Below are 10,905 nucleotides of genomic sequence, written 5' to 3' on the forward strand. Positions count from 1 at the left end.
AATCAGCCTGAACTCTCAACACACACACACACACACACACACACACACATGCATATGCAGGGCAGCATTCATGCACGCACACACACAGATTAATGCAGAAGCTGTTGAGATGTGCCATGTCATGATATTGCTTTCAGCCAATCAGAAGTGAAGCTGAAAGCTCTGCTACACATAATAAAAACACTCCGGCTGTGTTCGGATGCATGCATATAAAACATGAACATACTGTGCACTAACTGGAAGAGTATGCTATTCCAAACGGCCACTGATTCACTGAATGTTCATTATACAGAAGGAAAAACCCGTGGTGAAGCAGATCATATAAATATGAATATTTCAGGTGTGTGTGGAGAAATGAGGACTTTTCTTAATGAGCATGAGTTTGTATGGACTGCAGCTTTATTTAGTGAGGGAAGTTAAAGTTAGTCACTGCTCTTCTATTTACACTGATAAACAAAAACAACAACACGTTTAGCCACCACAACATTATACAACAAAGGTTTCCCACATCAGAATAAAACGCTACCGATAAAAAACAACAAATATAAATAATGTTTTGTAATATATAACAAGAATGTCCTACTTTAAGACGTAGGCCCTAAAAATCGAGATTTTGTTTATTTTTAATAATACTAATAACGAGGGCAAAATAAGTCTTAAAGTACCAAAAGGGAGGAAAAGTTTGAATAATTAAATATCGTTTACCGTAACAGACCATGAGAAGCAACTGTACCGTGAAATAATACCGCAATATTTTTAACCAAAACGAGCGCTCGTGCAGAAAATAAGTTCGATCGGCAAATGTTCGGAGTTGGAAATATCTCCAGAAAATGAACAAAACAGCACTGTTTCAAATGAATTTGACATTCTCAACATGGGAATGAAAATATTAAGAGCAGCAACACATAAAAAAAAAAATAATAATTTTGGCCTATTTTTAAGATTTACGCATTTGAATTTCGTAACAAAATTCAATCAAATTGAACTGCGTAATCATTAGCAAAATTACAGTTTTTATTCATTTAATTTAGTTAAAGATAAAGCAATTCAATTTGGTGGAATTCTGTATTTAAAATAAAATGCGTAAATCTTACAAATAGGCCAAAATATTATTTGAGTGCGCTGATAAAGTTTCACGTCCTGAACAATTGAGGGTACGTTTACACGACAACGATGTACTAAAAACGGAAAAGTTTTTCCTTTGCGTTTTTGAAAAGTTTTGCGTACAGACGACAACGTTGTCAAAACGATCCCCGTTCACACGGATCCACGAAAACGACTAAAAACGCTGTATTATGCATGCCAGGCCAGTAGTTGGCGATGTCACTTTGTAAAGAAACACTAGGCGCCTGCGCACATAAGCATTCTTCCAGAGAGTGGTGAATATAAACAATGAAGATGCAGTAAATCTACACTTTGCTGGAGAAGCGTCAATAAACTCAACCTTGAGCAGCACAAACACAGTCCTGTAGTCCGCCATTGTAGTTTTGAATGTCTCGCGCACATGCCTATAGACTGAACACGTAATACGCGTACACATGACGTCATCGTTTTCACAAATTCACGTTTTTGTATGTTTACTCGGAGACGATAACGGCATCGTTTTTCAAAAACTTGCACTTTGAAACCAGTTTTAAAAAGTTTGCATTTTCAGGCCCCAAAACGTCATTGTCGTGTAAATGAACAGCCAAAACGTAAAAAGTTATCCGTTTTTAGTTGAAAACATTATCATGTAAACGGCCCCTTAATTTGAGCTTAATCAGGGCATTGAACCGATCGATCTGAAGGCACGAGTGCTGGAATTAAATTCATGTGTCATCAGAATTACTGTACTTGCGAGAACTGTTCGGACGCTCAAAATGGCAAAATAAATCCATGTGTGGCTTTGTTCTTGATGACAGGAAAATATGTAATCATTAGGCGACATTAATTCACCTCTGTATTCTCTTACAACATATCAAAGAATTAAGAAAGCCCACCAAGAACCATCATCTGTAATAAAACAACATAAAACGGTTCCATTTTCGTAATTACGGCAATTCCGACATGACGGGAATGCACCGCTACTCTAGTCCCATCTTTCATCTGCGTTTGGAGTAAAACTGTAAAGATCATTCATATATACACACACGCTGAAAGTCATAAAACACAAATGTCATTAACAAACACTAGACAGTGGTGAAGACTTTTCAGTGTAGTTATGGCAACAAAAACATCAGTAACATCAATATAAAAGATTACAACAATGAAAACACGTCATTATTTTTCTGAAAACAGTATGGCCTTATTTTGGTTAATAAAAGAGATTATTCATTCATACAAATAAAAAACACATAGATGTACAGGTAGTATCATCAGGTGTGTGTTGGTGTATATTAACGTGGGTGTGTGAAGTTTGTGTACAATGTGTACAATATTTGTGTACCTGCCAAGTACAGAAACTCCACCCTATTTGTTGTAGTTTTCTTGTTTTAATGTTTTGGTCTCAGAACTTTGGTAACTTTTGGGCTATATCTCATGAAATATCATTCATTTCAAATTTCTGCCATCAAGCGAAAGGCATTTAGGGAATCTGAGCAGATCTCTGTGAAATCTCTGTGACGGGTCGTGATGATTTTATCAGCCTGAGACGCACGTTTTGTGAGAATATTTTCCCTGCAGATGTCCACACACCCTTCCTAAAGTTTCTCTCAGTTTTCTGTCTGTGTCGATTGTGGTGAAGGTGATTTTCATACACACTTTAGTTTGTACCATTCAGCTACTGGATATTAAATAAGAGTGAAACCTTATAAGCCTGTTAGTGTGTGTGTGTCATGGTCGAGACAGGGTGGTGTATACAGGCTGCTCCCAGTGCGTCGGGCTGTGTGACTGCGGCACGGAGCCGGGATCTGGTATGGCCGTGTACAGGGGCCTCTGGGACGGGCCCATGTAGGAGAAGGCGGAGTAGAGACCGGAGGTTTGGCTGGAGTGGGCATAGTAGGAGCCGGACGCCTGGTGCTCGGCGTAATCGGCGAACTGCGCACGGGATGCCAGTGGGGGAAAGGCGGAGCTGTAGTGCGGCAGGCTGAGAGGTGTGTAGGTGACGTGCGACCCGCTCGCTGCCACCTCACTGGAGAAAGGTGATTCGCTCTTTATCTGCGTTTTCCCGCCATCTGGTCCCAAGTGCTGCTGGGACGGCAGCTGCTGCTTGGACAGCCAGGCGGTTGTGTGCCCACTAGCGGCCGCCAGGGCTGTCGAGATGCCGTACGCATACGGGGAAGCCGAGGACCCTGCGCCCGTACCACTCGATGTCGCTGCCACGCCCGGATGCCCGTTGGGTGGCAGGTACTGGTCAAACTCATTAACGTCAAATGGCTCCATGTTGGCCATTACGTCATGGCTGATCTCGCCAATGTCCACGTTACCGAAGTCAATGTGCGGTTTGCCGCTGCCGGACGCAGAGGAGGAGCTTCCGTCTGCTCCCACCCCCAGACCGCCCCTGGAGCCCCCGGCCCCACCCTCACGCTTCCCTTCTGTGGATTTACCACCCTGCAGTTCCGTCTTTGGGGTGGTAGGGGGCGTTGGGGGGCTATGACTCTGACCTGAACGAACAAATGCATAAAGATTCATATCACCATAAAAACTAACCTACTCTTATTGAATCACATTACTGTACCTACATTTTTACAACATTATGTTAATGTGGCTCATTTTACGTTTCGCGGCAGTCTCCTGGTGAAGTCAACACGTGAGCCCAAGAATCTATTTAGGAGAACATTTAACGCGCTTTTAGCGCCACACAGTGGACATTTCACCTTGGAACTGCCGTGATAACGTGTAATGAACCACGTAATGTCAATTTGCAAAATGTCGCCACAGTCATGTAATTGATCGAAATCGGTGTATCTGTATATCACCTGTAGCGTGAGGATGGTGCCCTTCGCCCAGCGGCGATCCTGCGGCCCCGCCGTGCACCACCTCCAGGTGCAGACTCTTGTAATGCGATTGGCTGTGACTGACCTCGCCCTCAGAGTGGCCGTCGCACTCAGAGTTGGATCCTGGTTTGCCATTCTTGCGTCGACGCGGCTGGTATTTGTACTCGGGATAATCTTTCTTATGCTGTTTCCTCAAACGCTCGGCTTCCTCGATAAATGGCCTCTTATCCGTCTCGTTTAGCAGCCTGAAATATGCAAGAACAGATCAGTTCCTGCACGGTGTAATGTCCAAAAAAGATCATGAAAAACATATTTCTCCAACAATTTATACAAAACTTCTCCAGTTGTTGAATACCAACATCTTTTAATCTATAAGACACTCAACAAAGCAAAGGACAGTCGCTGCACCAATTAAATTATGCAACTCTGCAAAAAATATCAACTCTGGTCATGTTAGAGCAATTCAGGTCTGTTTAAATCTCTATGTTTATGATGTAATCATCAGTCTTACCTTCATTAATGATAAATATATAAGTGTTAAGTGACATCTGTCCTACATATTAGTGAACTCTCAGCTCAGATTTCTTCTGTGAATAATTAGCATGAGCAGACGATCAGTTTGTGTGTTGTGATATTCCAGCTGGTGTATATAAACCACCTGTTATTCTGTCATTTGTGGAGCGAGACGCTTTCATTCAGTGACTCTTGAGTGTAATTCACACACATTTCGATGTCTGTGAGAGTTTAACACCTTCCCTGCTGTGTGTCTCAAAATACAGAAGCGTACACTCACTCCCTCATGAAAATAAACTATTTTGGACGATTATACTCGGTAATGGCTGTAGTTGGCATTCTAGCTCAGGTTAATGGTGCTGTTTATGGAATACCGCTGGTGGGCGTGCTCTTTTCCAATGCAGCTCCTGAAGGGATTTGCTTCTCTAATCTGGCTTGTTGAAGGAATGATTATTCCGAGCTAAAGCCCCTGAGAAACACAAAGCCAGGAGCCATGAAAACTACCCTCCCGAACGGCCCACTGACATCGCTGTTCTGAGACCAGTGTCCAGTTATTATTAGTGTTAACGTGAGGTGTAGTCATCAGAAACAACTGATTCTAGAGCAAAACTCCTCTGGACCCAAAGAGATCCATTAAATTGGGGCATGAATACAATTACAGTAATGAATTCTTGGTTGCGGTTTCTTGAGGGGTTCAAGTCAGGGAATGGGTTTGGAGAGATTTAACAGACTGTAGGCTAAATTTTACTCTTTTACCATGTTTTTGATAACATGGTTTTATTTGAAATACCTTGGGACTACAATGTAAATGGTATCTGAACATAATAATCGTTGAGTCCCAAGGTAAAAATCAAAATGCCATGGTATTACCATCTGATACTGCAACTGTACCATTCTGGCATGGGCGTAGATTCCAGAGGGAATGGGGGGGGGGTGGTAACTCCCCCATTAATCAAAACAAGCAAGTACCCCCCCTCCCCCCACCAAATGATCAGTGGAAACATGTAGATGCAACCCCCTCAGTGTTCAATCCAAATATATGCCCTTGCATTCTGGTAAAACAGAAGCTCAGGTCCTCTTCTCACCTCCAGAGTTTACCGAGCGTTTTACTGAGCTCGGCGTTGTGCAGGTGCGGATATTGATCCGCCAGCTTCCTGCGCGCGGCCTGCGCCCACACCATGAACGCGTTCATCGGCCGCTTCACGTGTGGTTTGCTCTTACTGCCAGAGTTCACGCGCACTGGCATGGGCACGAGCGTCCAGTCATAACCGTTCAACACCTGACTGACCGCTTCGCGGATGCCAATGGGAAAGCGGTCGTCATCTTCGTCTGACTTCACCGAGACTCCGCTTGAGACTCCCGCCGCCTCATCACTGATGCCCGACATCTGGGATGGCTGGCTGGGCAGAGGGGAGTCCGCCCCGCCGGGACCACCGGATGGGGACATAGAGTGACCATCCTCCGATGCCCCGGGACTCATTTCCACTTCTGACAGACTGTGCTCCTCCGCCGACATCTCTCCTCTTGCACGCCGGTCACAGGTATCGGTGGATCTAGTTTCTCTCAATGCCTCTGTTGTTAAAATAAGTTTTCTTTATATGCAAAACAGTGCTTAACGTGTTATCTTTATGTCCTCCTGTGAAACTTTTCACGTTTCTCTTTGCACACGTTCAAATCTGTCAGAATGAATCCATCTGCGCGCTTCCCGCGCTTTCTCCGTCTACCTCAGGATGGAAGTCTACTGAACAAAAACCTGCAAAACAACCAACAAAAAGGTAATGAGATAAATACTAAGTGGTCTGGATTACATTTACAGCATGATGTTTCTGTAGAGTGTTCTCTGTCCAATGATACTACTATTGAACAAAAGTTTTCGCATTTCCAAATATGATCGGACAACCTCATTGCCCTTCATAAACCAGCACTTAAACACCTCATGAACAAGATAAACCTGTTTAACTGCTACAAACACACTGAGGCTTTGACTTGATTTAACGTCTTTTTTTTCCCAGGTCAGTGTTGCAATCATAGGTGGCGTCAGTTCGCCTCAGTGTGTGTGTTATTTTAGGGTTCACTCCTGCTAACAAGCTACTGGTGAAGGTTTGGCGGTTTGTTCAAGCTCCCGGGAGAGAAAGTGCTGGAATAATAACGGCTTCATTCCGGCCTGCTGCTGGATAAACACGGAGCGGCGCTGCTGTGGTCGGACCATGTGCGGCTGAATTACACAGTGTTTGTTGGTGAAAGCACAAGCGACGTCTCAGAGCCCAGCAGAAACATATAGAGACTCACAGTGTGTTTCTGAAGACACTGGTACAACCTTGAGAGCATCCGCACCATGCACCGACCAATATGACAAATTAAATGGGAGTATTTCAACATGTGTCCTGTATGATTGACGGAAGATAAATTAAAACACACTTCTCTTAAAGCATTTGCTGAATAGTTCATTACAAACACCGTCAGAGAAAGAGCTAGAAATGCGACCCATCTGCCAAAGCGGAACACTTTAATTACTGCAGGAACAAACCATCCGACACCAGTTTTAATTACGACCCAGCACAGGTGACTTCACACGAATGACATGAGAGCAGATGTCATTTAATTAGTGGCATTTATCAGGGTGATGACCAGGGAATGCAAAAGTGTATAGATTTATGACCCAATGTTTGAGGTTAGATAACGCAATGAATTAGTATAGTTTCATATTGCAGCTTCATATAGCATACTAATTTTATTTTAGTAACAAGCGGGATTAGAACAGAGCATCTCATTTTGCGGAAAAAAGGGGATTTACGGGCTTCCTGTTAGTTGATTTCAGCCGCTAATACCTCTTTAATGTTGCCCATTTCTGTTGTGTGTGCAACTACTAATTTAATGCTTTCAAAGTTTATTTAGTTCATCGTTGGGTCCATTATTAAGCAAGTTCTTGAGCAGATTTGCGCCAGTTCTCACGGCTGGTTTGGCAATCATTTGCCCCAAATTCACTCGTGCACACAGTTTTCCAGACTGGCAAATCTCATTCAAAGGCTTCTGCCACACATTTGACAAAATCAAATTCAATGTTGATTAGCCAGAGTGAAATCCACTAAAAGTTTCATACATTAATTAGGCGATTTTTGTGTTTGCATCAAAATACAATGTGGTGCAAAACGGCTTGAATTGCCATGTTTGTGCAGTTTTTCTCTGATTATTATTTTCTGTTCACATATGTCTAGGTAAGACTTAAATCTCATGGCTGTCAGACCAGCGTTGACCAGAAACTCCAATATTTACAGACATATACGCAGTTACATTTATTGTCTCAGAATATAAAAAATCGATACAAATAATTAAAATCAGTTCATATAAAAATATTCCAGTTTGTAGTTTAATTGGCGCACTTTGTGTAAACTGTAGTGTTTCTCTTGAAGTCCAAATAGTTTCATGAGATTTTCCCATAAAGAGGATTAACCCAATCTCAAAACGTACAGTATTGTAACTCCAATTTAGATTGTTTCACAAAGCTGAAATAATATGCCATTACTGCATTAGTTATTGCAAATATCCTCTTTGTTGCTCAATGAACTTTTCTTCTTTATAATAATCGAATAATCAAAGCTGAAACTACACAGCAGAACAGAAACCTCATTTAAACAAGACTAAAGTAGAAAAACATAAATATACATTTAAATGCATTGCATATGAATAATAATAATAATATCTGACACATTGCAATGTCGCATATCCCCACACAGAGAGACAGGTAATAATATCAAGTGTCTTACTGCACTGAAAGCAGGTCGCCCGCCTCAGTTCCTGCCCCCTCGCTCGTGCTCTGAATGCCCGCTCTGTGTTGGGCACCGGGGCTTAAAGAGCCTCGTTGTGTGAAGGGCTAGAAAAAAATCCTCATTTCATGGAGAAAAAATCTCTTAAAGGAGGAGAGGTCCTCTCTGATTGGCTGCTGATTGTGCGCTGGAGTTTCCTAACAGAGGGCGGCGATTTCTGCTGCAAATCTGCGCCAGTCATATGTTGGCATCTCAGAGTGTCAATAAAACATTTAAATACATATCTTCATTTTTGTTCTTATAAATCAAGGGTCATATTCTTGGTCATTTACATTTAGCAATGTCTAAGATAGCCCTTTGAAAACTAAGTGGGACAGAGGGTTTTTTTTTGTTTGTTTGTTTTTTTGTCCATTAAAATGCAATTCACACAAAACAATGACTTGAATACTCCTCTTCTGTGATGAACATGTTTTCAATTACTGAGTTATTTTGATCATTATTCTGGGGCTTAAAGTCAAAAATGTCATGTGGTGCAACCATCCGGAGACATCCGGTTTGCATGAGTTGTGCTGAATTATCTTTTATTATTATTTCTTTAAAAAAAATGCAGTGAAACAATTTTATTTTAAAATATATTTAATATTTAAAAAACTTTTGTCCAAAGTCAACCAACATGTTTAGTTGTCATGTGACAATAATCATAAAACAGTGATCCCTTCAGACCTTTAGATGACAAATCATCATTATGTCATATCATTATATATCAGTATTTTCACTGTTTAATGAAAAGGCACATTTGGTGCAACCACAAGAAATATTCTTGATATTCATGACTTAAAAATTCAGCTTGAAACAGGTTTGAATTTGTTTTAAATGAATGAGGAAGTTATGTACACTCTTCTGTATTCAAGGTGCAAGGAAACTATTTCAATACATTTTATTTGATGGTTGCACGACATTACATTTGTAATGTATGTGCAAAATGCTATAAATGATTTTCAAACAATTTATAAAAGCAGCATGAACTCAAAGATTACACACATCTGTTTTAAACCAGATTGAATAAAATATTTCTCATTTTTGTCTCCTCAGATAACCTCATTTGTCAGTTACCCAAATGCAAATGTGTTGTGAAGCTTTTTATTATCATTAAAAAAAAAAAAAAAAAAAAGAAAACAATAGTAATTTTCATAATAGATTAAATGTGTTTCAAACATTTGAAATGAAGACATAAAAACACAAATACATTTATACAGGCCCAAATTGGTCTTGACCACAGGTTTTATCTCAATAACAATACCAGACCAAAAATATCCATGTGTTTCAATTTAAGTGAGTTATAATTGTTATATCTGTCGCACTGATATACTGTTACAGTGCAATTACTTTGTATCCTTTATTATTATTATTATTGTATTATTTTACTAGGTATAATTGTTTTGGGGGAAACCTGACACATGTTGGTTCCTCACCCGGTTTGCGGGCATTCATTGAATTATTTCCGATCACACTGTCGCGTTGTTGGACTGGTTGTGCCGCGGGGTAATCAGAGGTTGTTTGGGGCATTGGGGCATTTCACCCCGTCGAGCATCACCAGCAATACCCGGGCGGGACACTGCGCACCTGCTGTGCGTAATAAGGGCTTCATTCTGTCGCGCACGACGCCGTTTGGGTTGTGCAGAATATTCACATGTAGGCCTACTTTTTTTTTTTGCATGGAAATTAACTTAAAAAAATCCTCAAAATCTTGGTGTTTTAAATAAATAAGCAGGCTTAATTTAAAACATGAGGCTAACACACTCTTGTGGTTTACAGTATTGTCGGGTCTCGTGTAATGTGTTAATCGCATAAACAGAGCACATTTAACGCGTTTAAACAGCGTTTGCAGAAATACAGAACGACGAGAAGAGAGGGCCAAACGCACACAAACACTCACGCTGTTCTGGGCAACAATAACCTCTTGTATTGCCATCCCGGGACGCCCCCCACCCCAGCCAAAAATCATTGGCTTTTTCATTATCCATGAATGTTGACTGTGATAAGGGGATCCTGACCATGAGAGCATCTCTCTGTCTCAGCTCCTTTCTTTGCGTCCTTTGTTTTATCTCAGGTGAATTGTAATCATGTGATCAAACGAGCACCCCCCTTCATTACCCTCTTAAATGAAAAAATGAGGAACAAAAAGCACTTCTGTGTATAAAAGCAAAGAAAAGAGAAAAGACGTGTGTCTGTCTGTAAAGTACACACATGAGTCTCAGTTCTGTATGGATATATACGTGTCTCACGGATCTGGGGCCTGCTCCACACTTGATGTGAGTTTATTCCCTGTTGCTCTTATAGGGAAGTTGGGAATGCTGTGCAGGGAAGCGAGGAGACCACAGACAAACTGACATTATATATGTATTATTGTATGTGGGACTGTAATGAGTCATTTCCTTAAACTGGCAGGAAAAGTGAATTACTGCGTTTATGCTGTTATTTTGCTTCTCTAATTGTGTGGTTGATGAAAATGTGTGCTTTGTCATTTTTGATGAGTTTCTGTACAGTGTTGAATTCTTGAGCTTTAAGAAATCTTTTATGATCAAGATATTTCTGGTGATTTATTGGCGTTCACATCGATCGGGTTTATCTGTTTAAAGGATCATTTATCAGCTGTGTTCGTTTTCAACTTTGTCGATTATAAGTGATGTTATTCGTAAGATTTACTACATCTT

At 41.0% G+C, this 10,905-nt stretch overlaps 1 protein-coding gene across 1 annotated transcript; it reads right to left on the reverse strand.

Annotated features, from left to right (window-relative positions):
• Positions 1 to 383: 383 nt before the first annotated feature.
• LOC127449857 (transcription factor Sox-10-like) lies at positions 384 to 8,297 on the reverse strand. Its single transcript, XM_051713458.1, has 4 exons — positions 8,192 to 8,297; positions 5,513 to 6,180; positions 3,897 to 4,159; positions 384 to 3,581 (listed from the first exon to the last, which is right to left on the reverse strand). Exons 2-4 carry the CDS (start codon positions 5,941 to 5,943, stop codon positions 2,812 to 2,814), a joined length of 1,464 nt encoding a protein of 487 aa, XP_051569418.1. The 5' UTR covers positions 5,944 to 6,180; positions 8,192 to 8,297; the 3' UTR covers positions 384 to 2,811.
• Between the last annotated feature and the right edge of the window lie 2,608 nt (positions 8,298 to 10,905).

This window comes from Myxocyprinus asiaticus, chromosome 13, assembly GCF_019703515.2.
Source record: "Myxocyprinus asiaticus isolate MX2 ecotype Aquarium Trade chromosome 13, UBuf_Myxa_2, whole genome shotgun sequence".
In the NCBI taxonomy this organism is placed as follows: domain Eukaryota; kingdom Metazoa; phylum Chordata; class Actinopteri; order Cypriniformes; family Catostomidae; genus Myxocyprinus; species Myxocyprinus asiaticus.